Here is a 19,654-nt window from a genome sequence, read left to right as displayed (position 1 = left end):
GGATCCAAGTGGATATACTGACCTAAGCACCCAACACAGGGATTCCAGAGTGGCAGTAGCCATTAGGTAAGCCTGTGGAATCTAGGAGTTGACTCAGAGGAACTGCACTGCAGTTGAACATCCTGCCTGCTAACTGGTGTGGTGAATGGTCAGGTGGGTGAATTAGGTACATTTTGCTCAAAAAGACCTTCAGACAAGTTTAATCCTGCTTAATGATGCTACCACAACAACACTGCTGGACAAATGTAAATACGCCACAGATAAAGTGAACAGACAAGTAGATTTGTAAACTTTCTCTTGTAAAAATATTAGGTGTTATTAGTAACACTGGTATAGAAAACAGATATAATTTTTATACTGATGATGTCTCTTTAAGATAGGTATTCACCCACAAAAGCTCATGTTCCAATACATCTGTTAGTCTATAAGGTGCCACAGGACTCTTTGCTGCTTTTTAAGAAAGGAGTAGCTTTAAACATAGCAGATTATTTTTTGAAAGATTTGATACATATCAGCTTCGTCTTTTGCTTTTTGTGCATAAGAAAATATGTAAAACAAAAAGCATGTCAAACAGGTTTTTTTTTTTGCCATTAATTCAGGAATGTGAGATGGGAATGGAAACCTTCTGTTATTTCAGCTAATCAATATGAAAATTTTGAAATGTCAAAAGCTTTGGCCAATTCATAATGGAGAAAAACACATGTAATTATTGACAGGTGTCTGAAAAGTTAATCAAAATGCATAGAATGTTGAAACTTGTTTGATACCAAGTAAGCCAGTTCCTGCCAGAGAAAATAAATCTATAATGTGCCCAAATTAAAGTGGATATTTGAGAAATAGTGCTGTAAAAATGCCTCAGAAAACTGTATTGTGAGATTTATTTTAACAAAATGATCACATTTGCCTCTGGGTTTCAGTTTATCTTTTCCTTGATCAGGCCTAAAACATTATTTTCTTAAACATGTTTATATTTTTTTAAACTAAGACATGGTTGTGACACCCTGACACCCCAATATTCACCACTGTCATGTAATTAGGATATGTCTTATACAAAGTATGCCTTGTCAGGTGTTATTCTAAAAGTCTTGATCTGCTAGACATTAATATCTTGTTGGATTGTATTTGTCACTGAAACATGTTGTAAGGCTGACAACAGCTACAAGCAGCTTTTGAGGTACAGACAGTAAAAAAGGCCAAACAATGTTACTGGCTTATTGAGGAAATGCACACAAGCACAAGGATTATCCCAGGAACTGTGTACAACAGAAACCTCTTAGAGGTAGCACTACACAGTGGGAACGGTTTGACCCAGGTCACAGCAAAAGATCTTTCCAGCAAATGGGGAGAAGATATAAAAGGGGGAAAATGACATCATGGGCATAGGCACTGACTCCGTGGGTCCTCTGGGGCTGGAGCATCCATGGGAAAAAAATGGTGGGTGCTGAGCACCCACCAGCAAGCCCCCATACCAGAATCTCTCCCTCCACCCAATGCCTTCTGCCCGCTGGTGGGCCCCGCCAATCAGCGCCTCCTGCTCTGTCCCAGCGCCTACCGCCTGCTGCGGATCAGCTGTTTTGCAGCATCAGGAGGTGCTGGGGGATAGGGGGATAAGCGAGGGTGCACTGCACTCAGGGACGGGGGCAGAGCTGGGCAGGGGTAAGGGAGGGAAGAAGTGGGGAAGAGGCAGGGCAGGGGCGAAACAGGGGTGGGAAGAAGCAGGGCAGGATCTTGGTGGAAAGGGTGTAATGGAGGCTGGGTCTGGGCGGACCACCCGCTGTCAGAAAGTTGGCACCTATGATCATGGGGGGGAACTCACTCTCCCGACAACACACTTGGAAACACCTGAGGAACAAAGATTGAACTGTAGGAAGTGATGGTCCCAGGCTAGAAGGATTTTTAGCTTGTGTTTGAAAACCTGGGAAAGCCAAGGCAACTTGTGCCTTAAGAATCTGCCAGTCTGTTTATCACTGAGGGTGAGAATTTGCTAATTTATATCCTACCTATCTAGTATGTTAAACTCAGATTGTGGTTTTTGTTTATTTACTAAGGTAATCTGCTTTGATCTGTTTGCTATCACTTAAAATCTATCTTTTGTAGTTAATATATTTGTTTGGTTTTCTCTCTAAAACAAGTGTGGAACTCATACTTGGGGCAGAAAGCTCTTGCATCTCTCTCTCCACATTGAGGGAGAGAGCAAATTTTATGAGCTTACCCTTTATAGTTCTTTGTGCAGTGCAAGATGATACAATTTTGGGTTTACACTCCAGAGGGGGCTTGCACTTGGATGCTGGGCAAATTCCTTAGCTGAGTTCTTCTATGCAGAGCTGATCTCAGCATATGTGTGAATATAGCTGCAGCTGGGTGAGTCTCTACCTGTGTGCTGGAAGGGAGTTTGAGAGCCTGTCACAGCAGCACAGAGTAAGAGGAACCCAGGCTGGTGGGACAGGCTGGCTTAGTGGTATCTGAGTTCCAAGTGGCATCCTGGGGCAGGGGGGACCCATCACAATGGTCTCAATATTTGTTTGAAAGAAGTTATATAGACTGGATGACACAAGTGGTTGCTAACACATAAGCTGTTGGGTGCTTTCAATTCACTGGTGCAAACCTAGCCCAGGTCAGTAGTGGCATATCAGTTTGATGGCTGTTTCATGTCCCATGTGAGATAAGCTGGTGATTTGAATCCAGTTCCTGGTAGCCAGTTATCAATAACAGAAAAATCATTCCCCACAATTGACATTATTTGCCAATCTAACGTGGGCACGAGGACTGAATGGGCATATGGACTAAATGCCCTCCAAGTAGCTGGCCAGATCAGGGATAAGACACATTGTTGGGACATCATGAAGGAAACTTTGATTGCTGCTGTCCATGCTTTTCCTAGTCAGTGGATAAATTGAGAACATAAGAATAGTCATACTGGGTCAGACCAAAGGTCCATCTAGCCCAGTATCTTGTCTTCTGACAGTGGCCAATGCCAGGTGCTTAGAGGATACAATTCTACTCTTTTCTTTCTCACATAGAATTTAATAAGTGTGGCCAAATATCCAAACCGTTGTGGCCTAAAGTTAGCATCCTCAATCCACATTTTGGCACCTAAAGAAAAGTGGCCTGATTTTTCAAATATGGTGAATACTTGCAGCTCCCCTTGCCTTCAGTGGAAGTTGTAGAAGTTGTGGATGTTCAGTGTGTCTGAAAATCAGGGCAGGTTTCCCTTGCTGCCAACATATGGATTACCTTATGCTTACCTTTAGATATCCAAAATCGCATTTTTGAATTCTATCTTTAAAATCAAAGTATATGTGAAATCTCCACACCCACAGACCTCACTGAGGTGCTGTCTAAGCCTGTCATACTTTCTCAAATTTGCTGCCTAATTTTGTTTTTGAGAATGTTTTAAATTCATTTTTAAAAAAATTAATGCTTTGGATTTGCATGTATAGTTGAATGAAGAGTCATTTTAAGTATTAATTTACAGGCAGTTGAAGACGTTAGTGGGGCTGGGAGGCAGCAGCCGAGGTCACAGCCCCATGATGCTAGGCACTGTACAAGTCCTTCCTCTGAACAATTTATAATTAAAATATCTAATTCTCTCCTTTCCTCCTTCCTGTCCAGAGGCATCATCCTGCTGATTAGTACCTGTATGTCTGCTCATGCTATGAGTGTATGTGCCACTCTTAACAACACACTCTGTCATCTAAAAGTAGAAGTAATTAACAGAAGACTGTTTAGCTGGAGGCAGCTTAAATACTGTTAACTAATAGCTTCTGACAGGTAGGTTTAGAAATCTGGTACTAAATTTGTCCATAAAGTCACAGAAGGGTGGTGTGGAATTATCACTGTGGCAGAAAGTTCAAACTCATTGATGAGACACAGGGGCAGAGGCATTATTAGCTGAATGCTATTCATCTAATTAAAGTAATAATTGGAAGGATAGCTAGCTCTCAGAAACTATGAGCAAGATTCTTGAAACTATGTTTGCCTTTGTTCAAAATGAGAAACGCCATCCTTCAGTACATCAGCCTATAAGTGCAAAGGACTTGTTTGTCTTCTCAATGTTATTTCTTGAGTCAATGCATGCATGTCTCTCTCAGGCGCTGTCAGTCTACTTCTTTGTAACTGGAAAACTCCAACTTAACACTGATATGGAGATGCTGCTATTTGTTAAGATGAAATATTCCGGCCCAAAAATATCTCTCTAAAAACGTGCCTACTTATCTAATCTATCTATGGGTATGTCTACACTATGGGATTATTCTGATTTTACATAAATCGCTTTTGTAAAACAGATTGTATAAAGTCGAGTGCACGCGGCCACACTATGCACATTAATTCGGTGGTGTGCGTCCATGTACCGAGGCTAGCGTCGATTTCTGGAGCATTGCACTGTGGGTAGCTATCCCGTAGCTATCCCATAGTTCCCACAGTCTCCCCTGCCCATTGGAATTCTGGGTTGAGATCCCAATGCATGATGGTGCAAAAACAGTGTCGTGGGTGATTCTGAGTAAATGTCATCATTTATTCCTTCGTGAAAGCAACAGCAGACAATCATTTCGCGCCCTTTTTCCTTGGATTGCCCTGGCAGACGCCATAGCATGGCAACCATGGAGCCCGTTTTGCCTTTTGTCACTGTCACTGTATATGTACTGGATGCCACTGACAGAGGCGGTACTGCAGTGCTACACAGCAGCATTCATTTGCCATTGCAAGGTAGCAGAGATGGTTACCAGTTGTTCTGTACCGTCTGCTGTGCCATTGTAAATTGGTGATGAGATGACGGTTATCAGTTGTTCTTTACCATCTGCTGCTGTCATGAGTGCTTCTGCCTGGCCTTAGCTGAGGTCGGTTGGGGACGCAAAGACAAAAATGGGAATGACTCCTTGAGTCAATCCCTCCTTTATGGTTTATCTAAAAATGTAGTCAGTCCTGCCTAGAATATGGGGCAAGTGTACTAGAGAACCAGTGTATCAGAGAACCAGAGAGCACAGCCGCTCTGTGTCAGATCCCACAGAAATGATGAGCTGCATGCCATATGGGGGGTGCCCCTGCAACAACCCCACCCATTGATTGCCTTCTCCCCTAACCTTTCTGGGTTACCATGGCAGTGTCCTCCATTTGTGTGATGAAGTAAAAAAGAATGCAGGAATAAGAAACGTTGACTTTTTAGTGAGATAAAATGAGGGAGAGGCAGCCTCCAGCTGCTATGATAGTCCAGGCAGGACATTAAATGGTGGGAGGGAGAGGAGCCCAGCATCTCGTTGCTATGATAGTCCAGGCAGTACAGAATCTTTTCTTTAGAAATGAAAAGGGGGGGCTGAGGGAACTCAGCCTCCAGTTGCTATGATGAGGACAGTTACCAGCTGTTCTGTACCATCTACCGGGAATGACCGAGAGTCATTCCTATTTTTACCCAGGCGCCCCCAGCCGACCTCACCTGAGGCCAGCCAGGAGCACTCACGGGCTGATGATGACAATGGATAGCAGTCATATTGTACCGTCTGCCACCGGGGAGGGGAGGGGAGAGGATGCTGCTATTCATTGCCGCAGCACCGCGTCTACCAGCAGCATGCAGTAGACATAGGGTGACATATAAAAAAGTCAAGAAACTATTTTTTTCCCTTTTCTTTCCCGGGGGGCAGTGAGGGTAAATTGACGACATATACCCTGAAACACCCCGGACAATGTGTTTGACCCTACAGGCACTGGTGCTCAGCCAAGAATGCAAATGCTTTTTGGAGACTGCAGGGACTGTGGGATAGCTGGAGTCCTCAGTACCCGCTCCCTCCATCCATGAGCGTCCATTTGATTCTTTGGCATTCCGTTACGCTTGTCACACAGCACTGTGCTGTGGCCTCTGTCTATCATAGCCTGGAGATTTTTTCAAATGCTTTCTCATTTTGTCTTCTGCAACGGAGCTTTGATAGAACAGATTTGTCTCCTCATACAGCGATCAAATCCGGTATCTCCTGTACGGTCCATGCTGGAGCTCTTTTTGGATTTGGGACTGCATCGCCACCCGTGCTGGTCAGAGCTCCACGCTGGGCAAACAGGAAATGAAATTCAAAAGTTCGCGGGGCTTTTCCTGTTTACCTGGCTAATGCATCCGAGTTCGGATTGCTGTCCAGAGCAGTCACTATGGTGCACTATGGGATACCGCCCGGAGGCCAATACCATCGATTTGCGGCCACACTAACCCTAATCTGATATGGTAATACCAATTTCAGCGCTACTCCTCTCATCGGGGAGGAGTACAGAAACTGGTTTAAAGAGCCCTTTATATCGATATAAAGGGCCTCGTTGTGTGGACGGGTGCAGTGTTAAATCAGTTTAACGCTGCTAAATTCAGTTTAAACGCGTAGTGTAGACCAGGCCTATATATTGTTGTGGGAGATTTTCAAAGGCACAAATGGCAGTGAGGTACCTATGTATTAATAAGAATTGGATGTATAACTGCCCTTGTACCTTTGAAAACTCCCATTCTATCTATCTGTGTTTTCTTTGGGCCTCACCCAAAGGCCGCTGAAGCCAGTGAAGAGACTCTAATTGGCTTCAGTTGGCTTAGGAGGCAGCCCATATTTATCTATCTTATTTCTCTGTCTTATTGCTAAACTTCCTATCATGGTATCTAAGTGTATCTATCACTGTGATATCTAACAGCCTGAGCTTCAAAGTTTGGATCAGGGTCTGACCTTCTGCAATGTCTGTGGGAGTTTGGATTTAAGGCTTTAGTCCAGGCTCATACACACAAGATGATAGTCCCTCAAGGCATTACTATTCTGCTTAAGCAGGCAATTCTTTTCTTATTCATCAGTTGGTATCTTATTAATATGTTATATGTTCACTAGTTATAGGTCAGTTTTGTAAACTGGCAAGACAGCAGGACTTATAGAGATTTGTCATTTAATACAGATTGGCTGTTTGCCTCAATGTTATTATACTAGTTAGTTTTTCAAGAAAAGACATGTTAAATCTAGTTGTTACTACATTTGTTATAGGGGCACTCGTATACCAATACAGACAAGCCATTTCCTGAACCTCTTTGTCAAGGAAGGAAAAGCTGCTCCTGGAAAATCAGTGATGGGAAAATAGCCTGACAGAAGCTGTTGAAAACCCCACAAAGCTTTTTTTTGGGGGGGAGGGGCAGGAGGGAGGGGAGGAGCCGGGGAACTCCACCACACCCTATTCAATTCAATCCAGTTTGATTCAACTCTGTTTCCCAGCTCTGGTACCAAAGGATAAGAGGCAGTAGTACCAATGACAGCCATTTTGGTATAAGTTATAGAAGAATTCAAACTTTTGACCTCCCAGCAGTAGGTAAAAGAAGAGTAGAAAGTTCTGTACTCCTGGAGATATTTGGAGGTACCTGTTCCCTTTGGTTTTTCTTTTGACTGTTTTATGCAGTATGTTCTGGATGCATCAAAAGTGTTCAGGCATTTAATGTGCTGCTTGGCTTTGAATGCACTAAACCCTTGCAGGCATAAGATTGTGTCTCTGTTCATCTTTGGAAACTGCGTATTGTGGATTTGGTTATTTCTCTTTCTCTTCCCTATTCCCCATGCTAACTGTTGGTTTAAGATCTGTTTAACAAGCATTGTGGCGAACTGTATTAATACATTTCTCTTGTGGGCAGACCCTTTTAGACCTGGTTGAGATCACCAATGACTTTAATTCTTAATACTATATGGCGGGCTTAAAGTAACTGAAGTACTTTATCTTCTCAATACTTCTCATTTCTTCCATTTTATCCTGAATAGCATCATAATGCCTGTACAAAGCATAAGTGGAGCAACAACAACAACAAAAAGAAAAGCTAGAAACGGAATTACATGGGTTTTATTTATCTTAGTTAATGAACACATTTTAGATCAAATTCAGTGTCAGTTCTATAAAGAATGCTCCTGTTTCTGTTCCAACACAAAATCTGAACATGATCTTTGTACAAGCATTTCACTGAGATGTATAGGGCTTCATTCTCATTTATGCTAAGGTCCCTTTCAATTGCTCTTTAAGGCCCCTTTACACTGTCATAGTGGAGAGAAGGGCCCTAGTATAAATGAGAATCAGGTCTTTAGTGTTCAGTGGGAGTGTTTGTAGGGGGTCTGAGCATTCTGTGGATAGGGCTACGTTCCATTTTAATGTATGGTCTGTGGCTTGGAGTATGTATTTAGGACTTCTATACTCCATTGAGTCTACAGCATTTTTTCTGCTTATGTCAATAGGTTTACACAAAGACCAAGAGTGGAATATGGCCTTTATGTAGTAACTGAGCTTTTTGTTACTGTTATTTATTACTCGTTCAGTACCCAGTTGTTGCATTCATCATCATTCAGTGGTAGAAATATATTCAGCTTTAAGACTACCCCCATCCCCTTCCTCCCCAATCTCCTTTCTGTTTCTTTTCTCCTTCCCTGTCTGTCTCTCTCCTCCTTTCTTCTTTCTGCATTCCTTCATTGTAGCAACTCCCATTATCTCATGAGCTTTACTCCCATCCTGTCCCCAATTCCATAAACAAAAATGAGCAGCAAGGAAAAATGTAAATTTTACATATTAAAGTAACTTCTAAAAGCTCATTGATAACAACATGCCAATGAGATTGCTGAGGGGTGGGAGAGTTCACATCTCAGAAGTATTGTTTAGGTTCTCTGCAGACTCAGAAAGACAATGCTACATGAGTTTAAATAAGATTCACATCTGGACTGTTATACTCACAGCCAGGAGAGACAGATACTTCCTTTTTAATACCACATAATGCTACATAGAATCATAGAATCGCAGGGTTGGAAGGGACCTCAGGAGGTCATCTAGTCCAACGCCCTGCTGAAAGCAGGACCAACCCCAACTAAATCATCCTAGCCAGGGCTTTGTCAAGCCTGACCTTAAAAACGTCTAAGGAAGGACATTCCACCACCTCCCTAGATAACCCATTCCAGTGCTTCACCATCCTCCTAGTGAAAAAGTTTATCCTAATATCCAACCTAAACCTCCCCCACTGCAACTTGAGACCATTACTACTTGTTCTGTCATTACTTCTTGTTCTGTCACCACTGAGGACAGTCTAGATCCATCCTCTTTGGAACACCCTTTCAGATAGTTGAATACTTTGTGTTCCTCTCCCTAAGTAGCTACATAAGGGGGAGGGAAAAGCAGAGCTGAGGTTAAACTCTTCTTTGCCAGGAAGCAGATAATGTCCCTGCACTCTTTCTCATCTATCCTCCTGAATAATAGGGAAAAGAAAAATGTGCAAGCTGGCATCATGCTGCTTTTGAACTCTGTGTATCTCTTATCATCAGTTCACATTGACTGCTCTAGTTTTACAGCACTTCCGAAATGGCTAGGGAGGCACAGGGACCAGAAGTTGTGTGAATATAGTCTTAAAAGGACGCAGAGACATTTGGAATGTAAATTTCAGAAGTGACTATAAATTGTGGGGGCTTCCATTTTGGGTGCCTAAACTGAGAAACCATACAGGAGCCTGATTTTCTGAGGGCAGTTGCTCAGCACTGTCTGAAAGTCAGGCCCTTTTAAGGGCTCTTAGACTGGGACTCCACAAATGGAAGCATGCAAAAATCACTCATCACTTTTGAACACTTTGGCCTTGCTTTATAGAATCCAATAAAGATGCTGAAGACAAAATCGATACTATATATTCTATTTACGTGTACGTTAGCTACTGATCTAAATTAGAATTAGATCATAATAAAACTGTTAAGATACCATATAGCCATTATACTATATTATCCTCTGCTTTGTCTTTCCAAGTATATTATTCCATGCTTTGCATTACAATATTGAATTATAATAAAAGAAGCTGAGGCTTAATGAGTTATATCTCATGTGTCTATAGACAGTAATAATAATCCTGACATGCTTTTATCTCTACAGTGAAGATGTCTGTAAACGAGGATTCACTGTTATTATTGATATGCGGGGATCGAAGTGGGACTTGATAAAGCCTCTTCTGAAGACCCTTCAAGAAGCATTCCCTGCTGAGATCCATGTTGCCCTGATTATCAAACCTGACAACTTCTGGCAGAAGCAGAAAACTAATTTTGGCAGTTCCAAATTCATCTTTGAGGTGAGAGGCCAACTCAGACATTTTCTGGGGTGCATTTTGCCCCTCAGGGAATTTGCTTAGTGTAAAGACCAGCTCTGTGCAGAGGGCCAACACAAGGACCATATGCCACTGAAGTTCCACGTTAGCCCCATTTTCAGAATTTAAATTGTGCTTTGGCCCTGTGTTGGCCCTCTCCACAGGACTGAATTTCACCAGTATGTTTATATTGGGTTTTTATGCGGCAATGTTGCTTTCATTCTTTCCTTTTAACTAATCGATGGTTGGTTAGTGGATTTTTGTTTGCATGTTTTTGTGGTTATGGTATGTTCTAAAATACAAAGAAACCTAAAGACGCAAAATTCTGTAGAAACTTCTTTTAGCTAGTCTTCTTACTAGAGAATTTCGCTAATGACCTCGTTAAAAGGCATTTAGGTCCAGATTGCTACAGGTATTTAGGCATTGCTGTGCTCAATTCTGCGATGCCTAACTGATTTAGGAAACAATATAATTTTCACCAGGGATTTAGGCTCCTAAGTGCTTTACTCATATATGAAAATGAGGGAGAGGGATAGCTCAGTAGTTCGAGCATTGACTTGTTAAACCCAAGGTTGTGAGTTCAGCCCTTCAGGGGGCCATTTAGGGATCTGAGGCAAAAATCTGTCTGAGGATGGCTTCTGCTTTGTGCAGGGGGTTGGACAAGATGACTTGAGGTTTCTTCCAAACCCAATATTCTATGATTTTGTCTCCTAAATCAGTTAGGCATTGCAGTGCTGAGCTTAGCAATGCCTCAATACTTTTAACAATCTGGGCCTAGACTTGAGGTTTATCTATATATTTTCATTACCTTAGGTTAATTGAAATTTACAGCTGAGTCTTTTGCATGCTGTGTTAACAATAACAGGCTCTTACCTGATTTTCCAAGTGGAAAACAATAAAGGGTATGCTACATAATTAAGGAGGATTTTACTAACTTTCCTCTTGGTGAAGGTAAACCACTACCTTCAGTTAAGGCTTTTTGATCTTTCTAGAAACTTGAGCCTCTTACTCAAATTGAAAAAAAATTCTGGTATGCAAAAGGTTCAAATATCAATTGGCATATACTATTAGCTTTTCTTTTCTGCCCCATTTCTAAGATAAGGGTCCATACTTGGTTGATTTACTCCAATGTAAATCCCCAGATTTCAGTGAGATACTGTGAATTTACAGAAGTGTAACTCAGAGCAGAATTTGGCCAGTCGTCTATAACACTGAATGTTGAATTGCCTTTTGAGCTAACTATTGCTCCAGTTTAACAACTTTTTTAAGACCAGTTGAAGTTAGTGGGACTCGAGCCTATGCTTAAAATTCAGACTATGCGTAAGCTGAATACAAACAGGCTGTTGAGCTATTCTAATAGTCAGTCATGGCTCCAGATAGTAGGGGCACTCCTGTGTTTTCTCTTACGACATCTGCTGTCTGTCATAAATTAAGGGCACTTTTGTTTTGAAAGTGCCCCTCAGGCCTTTACTGACTGCCATGCTGTTCACTGACATGTGGATGCCCTGACTGAATTCCTGCTGCGGCTGCCACTTTGGAACCCGCTACTGGAAAATGTTACATAGTCTTGGGCACTGGAGCAGCTACCTCTTCACATAGATTCCTCATTCAGAAGAGTTGTGCTATTAAAGCTCTATAATGTTGTATAGAGCAGGTGTTAAAATACATTTATTCTACTTTGATTTTCTTTCTTCCCCTCCCCCTTTTGTTTTTGGTGTGGGTGTGGGGCAGTGCCTGTGTGCCCTAAGGACAGAACTGCCACTGTTGATTTTACACAGCCAAGGTAAAGCACAATGGGGTAGATCCTCAGCTGAGTAAATTGGCATAGCTCACCAGAAATCAGTGGAGGTAAATGAGTGATCTGAGCAGAGGATCTGATAACTACTAGTATCAATTTTAAGGCCAAATTCTGCCTTTGAGGTTTATGAAAGTAATGCATGCATCACAAGGCAGAATGTATCCCTTTGTGAGGACTGATTACTTGCATTTGGAGTCACAGGAAACTCTGCTGTAGCCAATTCTGCTTTACAGACTCCATTTTCCCCTTAAAGGTAAAATAAGCCATAAGCTGTTGTCAAGCAAAAAAGAGCAAGACAGACCCTTCATTGACTAATGCAAACTCCAGGAACTTCCTGTCACTGTGAGAGATGGCCTCAGAAGCCTCATTATCATTAATTCAGAGGTGTTTTTGAAGATTATTTTCTTTTCCTCCTGAAAAGGTTGACTAAGCAGGCAATGATTTTTATTGGTTGCATTTTAAAAGAAAGAGAAATGAGAGCAGATGGACTGTTACCTTGTCTTAACCAATCCATACCTGCTGAAGTAAGGTAATGTATTCCTCTCAAACAGTTCTCAAGGGGAACAAATCTGAATAACAAATTTGCCTGCAGAACTCTTTAAATAAAAAGTCCTCCTGCCATATCATCATGTCAAAATGCTGATAAGGGAGAGAATGTATTGCAGTGTCTTGACAAACGGTGTATTAGCAGTAAGGAGAGAGCTTTTTTTTTTTGACAAGTAATCATACTCTAAATTGAATTATCATGTTGGTCCTTTAAAGGGTCAGTGTCCATGTTGACAGATTATATAATTTTAAATGCCTTTTAAAATTGCATATTTACCTTCACATTGTTGTCCCAGTCTCCCTGAAATGACCCTGCCTGTGAAAGAACATTACAACAGAATTTTAAAATACCCCCTCTAGTGACCAATTTGCTTATATAATTATCTGTGCATATCTTCAGTAAATTTTTTTTAATATGTAGCAGAGTTGTCTGAAATCATTTTTAGATGCACAGGAAACTGGAATAACAGATTGTTACCTGTTTACAATCTGGATTTACCAGTGAGCATCCTGTACTGTTGGGTCAAACTCAGACCAATAGCTTTCAGTGGGAGTTTTTCCACTGACTTCAATAGGAGTTGGACTGGGCCAGATATTTAAACAAGTGGCCTGTATTTTCCCTACTGATGTGATTTTGGGTGCCTCAGTTTTTTGGGTATACAAATGGAAACACCACCCAGGACCTGATTTTCAGGGGTCAGGTGTCCAGCACTTTCTGAAAACTAGTTCCCTTTAAGGGCTCTCATGTTGAGCACACAAAAATGGAGACACCCAAAATCAGTAGTCAGTTTTGAAGATATAAGCATGTATTTAATAAAAAGAATGTATAAAAAGAATGTGAACAGCTATCCATCATTAGGCCATTACATCTTACTAAATCCAAATTCTGAGTTGCTTTCCACACATCAAATTCCTTTATTTGGCATTGATTTTGTTAAATCTAAATAAATTTTGAACAGTGTCTCATATTGATTTTGCATGATTCATAGGTGGATCCTTTTATTCTTTTTGTTAATAATCCAATGACATTTTATTTTTATGTTGATTTTGGCTTAATTGCAGTAGAAAGTAGTAGTGTGAAAGAGTTCTGACCGTGGCATAAAGCAACTGAAATAATCTGAAAGAAAATAAGAAGCAGTATGCTCTGTATTTTGGTAAAACAGACTATATGCTTTCATTCACATGCCCAAAACTTGTTTTGCTGTACAGTCACCGAGCTGCATATAATGCAGGTAAGACAAGTAAATGTAATATTATGTATCCACTTAGTAAGTCAGCATAGCCAGTCTTCAGTAAGCATACTTTGATATTCAGTTAGAGCATGCGTTTTGGGTTAAAGTAATCTCTGCAGAAGCATTCTCGAATGGTCGGTTTAGCTAAAAATAAAATAAAAAAGCATTTGATTCCAGTAAAGTTCTCCACTAAAAGAATAACAGGTATACTTAAATACAAATAAAGGGTTTAAAGCTGGTTGAATTAATTGGAATGAGATATGGTCTCTAGTCTTCTCTAAAACGTTTTTTCAGTGACATATTGATGAGGAAAATAATCCATTCATGCCATTTACAGATTCCAGGATTATTTCTGGTTGGTCAATGAAAACTGATTCAGATTGTGTCATTTTCCTCCCTTAGACAAGTATGGTCTCTGTTGAAGGCCTAGCAAAACTTGTGGATCCTTCCCAGCTGACTGATGAGTTTGAAGGAACCTTGGATTACAACCATGATGAATGGATAGAGCTGCGGGTCTCCTTGGAAGAGTTTTTCAACAGTGCCATCCATTTATTATCAAGGCTAGAGGACCTCCAGGAAATGTTGGCTAGGAAGGAATTTCCAGTTGATGTAGAAGGGTCAAGAAGGCTGATTGATGAGCACACACAGCTTAAAAAGAAAGTGATCAAAGCTCCCGTGGAGGAACTGGACCGTGAGGGCCAAAGGTTATTACAATGCATAAGATGCAGCGATGGTTTTTCTGGTAGGAACTGCATTCCTGGGAGTGCAGACTTCCAAAGTCTTGTGCCAAAGATCACCAGTCTGTTGGACAAACTGCATTCAACCCGGCAACACTTGCATCAGATGTGGCATGTTCGCAAACTGAAACTAGACCAATGCTTTCAACTCCGACTCTTTGAGCAAGATGCTGAGAAGGTAAGGAATAAACTGTCCCTTCAGCACTTTAACCGAGCTATTAACACATGGGTGCTATGACCATTATTATTTTTTCTACAATTAGCAACATGAGGAATTACTGAGAGAGATAAATCTCAAGTTCCCAGCCGATGTGCTTTATGAGACTTCTAAAACAAAATCACTGAACTAATTGTTGGAAGTAGCAGGCATAATGAGATCCAAGAATAACCTGCCTGTGTCAGTTCTGACGAAAGTTAATCTGCTTTATCTACTCACTGTGGGTAGACATTAGCATCTAAAATTGGGCTTTATTCAAGTTACTTTTGATATTTATGAATATTTATGTGTAGCCCTGTGCCTAAAGGAGAATGACAGAGTTTGAGTCACTCTGATTATTGTTTATATTTCTAGTCTAACCATGGAAAATGTGTAACTAGAGATGAGTTTTTCTTGATTGTTATTCCTATCTATGTTTTCAGTCTCCCTGTCCTAGAGAAGAGTGACAGGATTTACAATTGGTAGGCTTTTAATTAATGGAATTTAGTACCAAGAAAATGGACATTTAGGTTCACTAGCACAAATTTGGGGATTGTATTTGGGTTAGACTTAACTAAACACATGATTCGACAAAAAGTGTTCTGAAATGATCACAGTATGTAACTCAATGCATTTGGTTTGCCTTAAACAGCACATAAGGATGGCATTTAAATTGATACCTAACTGATGAGTCAGAGTCCAAGACTCATCCTGTTCTCCAGCATGGGATCATGTTTGAAGATTTATGTAAACATTAAGTTGTCCAATGCAATCTTTTTGGCAAAATAAAATCTCATTTGACATTTTTAGTACTGCACAACAGTCCAAAGAACACACAGTGGGCTTACACAGTATATCAAGAAATCTACATAGGTAAGTAATATGGCTATACCAAGAGTTAGTTGAATAACATGTCAAAAAGGATACAATTAAAGTGGAGTTACATTCCCATTTCCTCTCCATACAATAAAACAATAATTTAAAAGGTTGTGGGATAGGACAAAGAGAATGCCCTGCAGTGAAGCAGGGTAGTTCATCCATTTTAGTTGAAAAGACAATGGCTAAGGCATGCTCAAAATCACATAACTGTGCAACAGACATAACATACCGTGATGGGAGGCTGTCTCCCTAGACAACGTCTTCCAGTGATTAGAGCACTGGTTAGCCATGTTGTCTACTGGTCAAGTCTGGGGTTCACGGTAATACCTAGTGGTTAAAGTCTGGGGTTGGTGGTAGGGGAACTGGGCCCTCCTGCTCCTCAGTGTTCCAACCCAGGGCCGTGGGGCAGGCAGTTCAGGTGTGTGACCTGGGCCATGGTATCACCCAGCCTACTCCCTGGGTTACTTCCCACTGTGTTCCTGACTCTCCAGATGCATAGTGAAGGGTTGGCTAATGCCTGCAGTGCATCTTACCAGAAAAGGTTCAGGAAGGTCTCTTCCTCCACTCATGAGAAGGTGCTTCTCTCTGTCTCTTCTGTGGTGGCTTGTGGTCTGAACTGATGTCTACTTTGGGTGGTGTGGGGCTCCTCTAGATTCCTGCAGGAGCTTTCAGTGCAGGTCTGCTCCCTCACACTGACCATCTTGACTGAAATGTGCTGTGGCATTTTAAGCTTTGCCTTCACTGAGAGCTTTCCCAGCAGGCACAGCTGGGCAGAGCCTCCTGTGACCAGAGCTGCTCCTTAATCCGCTGTTCCCCAGAGTGAGATTTGTACTCCCCATCACACATTCCTATCAAATTACAGTCTCATCTGCTTTAACTGGCTTCTTATTACACATAATAGTGACTTCAGTCTGTGTCTGTGTGCAGTGCAAGGTACTGATTTTGACCTATAAAACTCTATCAGGTTTGGCTCTTGGCAGCTGAAGAGGTTATCTGTCTATTCATGAATCAGAGAAGCAGTTGAGATCCACTTTGCGCTTTCATGAATAGTCATTATTGTAGATTCAAGAATCTGGGCAACAGAGGCAGGATATTCTTAATGGAGAACCCCTAACTCTGGAATTCAGTTGCTCTGTATTTGTCCACCAGAGCCCAAATCTGTGGATGTTTGAGCTCAGTGTGTGATTCATGTGTCACTTAAGCATTTGTTGGGAGCTGAGGGTGATAGTGGAGAGGCTATGGAGCTACTCTGGAGAGAGAGTCCATCTACTATGATATTTTTTAAAAAACTACAAATGAGTTCTTGCACTTAGAGCTTTTTGGAGCAACACTGTAAAAACAAATTTAGTAAAACCTCAAGTCATGCAAAGCCAGACATAGGATAAACACATGCTCTCATCCCACCTATAAAATATCTCTGAGAAGGGCAGCTACAAAAGAGGAGGGCCTTCTGGTCTAAGTATCAGATTGGGAAGACTTTGACTTGTTGAGTTACGGGTTCAACTTCTGACAGATTGTGTACCATGCAGTTTACTGTATATGTAATCTTTGACATGAGGCCCTAAAAAAACAAGATCCTGTCTGCTCTGCATGGCCATTTAAGAGCCCATGTCTTTGCTTCAGTGTCGTTAACCAAAATTTTCCCTTCTACCCCTCAGGAGCAGGCAACACTCACCTCTGTGCCTAGGCATCTGATGTTGTTGACACTAAAGGAGATTCTGAGTATCCCGGTGGTGATACTCAGAATCTTCACTCTGCAGCAGTCCCTTTACTCCTAATGGAATTTAGATTGGTGGTGCCTTCACCTGGCTGGCCCCCGTACACACTCAATGGTGTGCCTTAGAAACCTCCAGGAATAAACCTATTCTAATAATAATAATAATAATCATCATCATCATCATCATCATCGGCATGGGTCTAACTCAAAAATACCAATTATAAATAATATATATCCAATATACTTAAATTAGAGTTAACACACCTTTACTTAACAACTTAAAGAAACAGGGTATAATGGACTAAGATTAAATGTCACTACCAATTTAAATCCACTGTGGGCAGTTGAATAAAATCAATTAACAAATATAGTATACAGTAATAAATTAAACTTACCTACCTGGCATATACATTGTCACCATTTACACCACCCTAGAGTGGATTTTTGAATCCTAGGCCTTGGCTACACTGGCGCTTTACAGCGCTGCAACTTTCTCGCTCAGGGGTGTGAAAAAAACACCCCTCTGAGCGCTGCAAGATACAGCGCTGTAAAGCGTCAGTGTAAACAGTGCTGCAGCGCTGGGAGCGCGGCTCCCAGCGCTGCAAGCTAAACCCCATAAGGAAGTGGAGTACGTGCAGTGCTGGGAGAGCTCTCTCCCAGCGCTGGCGCCACGACCACACTCGCGCAGCAGCGCTTTGAAATTTCAAGTGTAGCCATACCCCTAGACGCTTGCATGGGTGCGCTTGAAGATCTGAAGCTGGAGACAGCACTCTGTTGGTTCTGTGTATCAGTCCAGCCAAGGCAACTGTGTATCAGTCTAGCCAAGCTGCACAACCCTTCTGATGACTGGAGCTGGCTCCACCAAATGTCAGCAGCTCTGGGTCATGGTTTGATGGGAAGATCACTCTGCCTCTCCTCAGACTCAGTCTTTCTGCTATGCCCTTTCCCTTGCAAGTACTTTCCCAAACCAGAATGGGGGTTAGTCAGAATTCCTTCACTGCAGGCCTACCTCAGTCAGCTCCAGGCACAGCAATAGTCTCTCCTTTGGCTCCAGTACAGCCACCAGCCACCTCAGAAGCTCCCTCTTAGATCAAAGCCCCGGCAGGATCTCAGCAGCAATTATCAGCTGCTCCTGATATGAACAGAGCTCCGCACCAGCAATCTGGCTCCTCTCCCAAAATGGGGCCTACCAGCACTCCCTGGAAGAGGAATTCTCTCACTCTTTCCCCAGGGCACATGGGAGTTGTGGCATCTAAGGCTGGATTGCAGCACACAGGATCTTCCCACCTGGAACATTTTCAATTAAGTTCAGAGGCCCTACTTGTAAAGGGTGCCTACATATCAATAATATAATAATAGTGGTTACAGCTAAAAGACTATCTAACTTAATGAATGCCAGTGAAAATGAGGTAAGAAAGAAATATAGGGAAAGAACAAGTTAAAAATTACTTAAACAATTTAGATATCTTCAAGTAACCAGAGCCTGATGAAATATATCATAGAATACTCAAGGAGCTGCCTGAGGATTATCTGAGCCATTAGCAATTATCTTCAAAAAGTCTTGGAAGGTGGGAGAGATTCCAGAGGACTGGAAAAGGGCAAATATAGTGCCTATCTATAAAAAGGGAATAAGGGCAAATGGGGAATTACAGACCAGTCAGCATAAGTTCAGTACTTGGAAAGATATTGGAGCAAATAATTAAGCAATCAGTTTGCAGACACCTAGAAGATAATAAGTTGATAAATAACAGCATGGATTTTTGAACAAAAAATCATGTCAGACCAACCTAATAGCTTTCTTTGACAGGGTAACAAGCCTTGTGGATGTGGGGAAGTGATAGATGTGATATATCTTGGCTTTAGTATGGCTTTTGTTACTGTTTCACATGACCTTCTGGTAAACAAACTAGGGAAATACAACCTAGATGGAGCGACTATAAGGTGGATGCATAACTGATTGGAAAAGCATTTCCAGTGAGTAGTTATCAGTGATTCACGGCCAAGTTGGAAGGGCGTATTGAGTGGAGTCCTGCTGAGATCAGTTCTGGGTCTGGTTCTGTTCAATATCTTCATCAGTGATTTAGATAATAGCACAGAGAATATACCTGTGAAGTTTGTGGACAGCACCAAGCTGGGAGGGGTTACAAGTGCTTTGGAGGATAGGATTAAAATACAAAGTGATCTGGACAAACTGGAGAAATGATCTGAAGTAAATAGGATGAAATTCAGTAAGGACAAATGCAAAGTACTCTACTTCGGAAGGAACAATCAGTTGCTCACATACAAAATGGGAAATGACTGCCTAGGAAGGAGTACTGCGGAAAGAGATCTGGGGGTCATAACAGATCACAAGCTAAATGTGTGTCAACAGTGTAATGCTATTGCTGGGATGTATTAGCAGGAGTATTGTAAACAAGACACGAGAAGTAATTCTTCCACTCTACTTCCTGGTGATTAGGCCT

General features: G+C 41.6%; 1 protein-coding gene across 8 annotated transcripts in view; it reads left to right on the top strand.

Moving 5' to 3' along the window:
* KALRN (kalirin RhoGEF kinase) overlaps window positions 1–19,654 on the top strand; it is an 805,383-nt gene that overhangs the window by 323,294 nt on the left and 462,435 nt on the right. For all 8 annotated transcript variants that reach the window (XM_050916883.1, XM_050916882.1, XM_050916885.1 and 5 more), the window contains exons 4-5: window positions 9,880–10,072; window positions 14,066–14,578. In XM_050916883.1, coding sequence (XP_050772840.1) covers window positions 9,880–10,072; window positions 14,066–14,578 — 706 coding nt within the window. The remainder of the gene's footprint in view (window positions 1–9,879; window positions 10,073–14,065; window positions 14,579–19,654) is intronic.

This window comes from Gopherus flavomarginatus, chromosome 10 (genome assembly GCF_025201925.1).
Source record: "Gopherus flavomarginatus isolate rGopFla2 chromosome 10, rGopFla2.mat.asm, whole genome shotgun sequence".
Classification (NCBI taxonomy): domain Eukaryota; kingdom Metazoa; phylum Chordata; order Testudines; family Testudinidae; genus Gopherus; species Gopherus flavomarginatus.
This window is presented reverse-complemented; position numbering and strand designations above follow the sequence as displayed.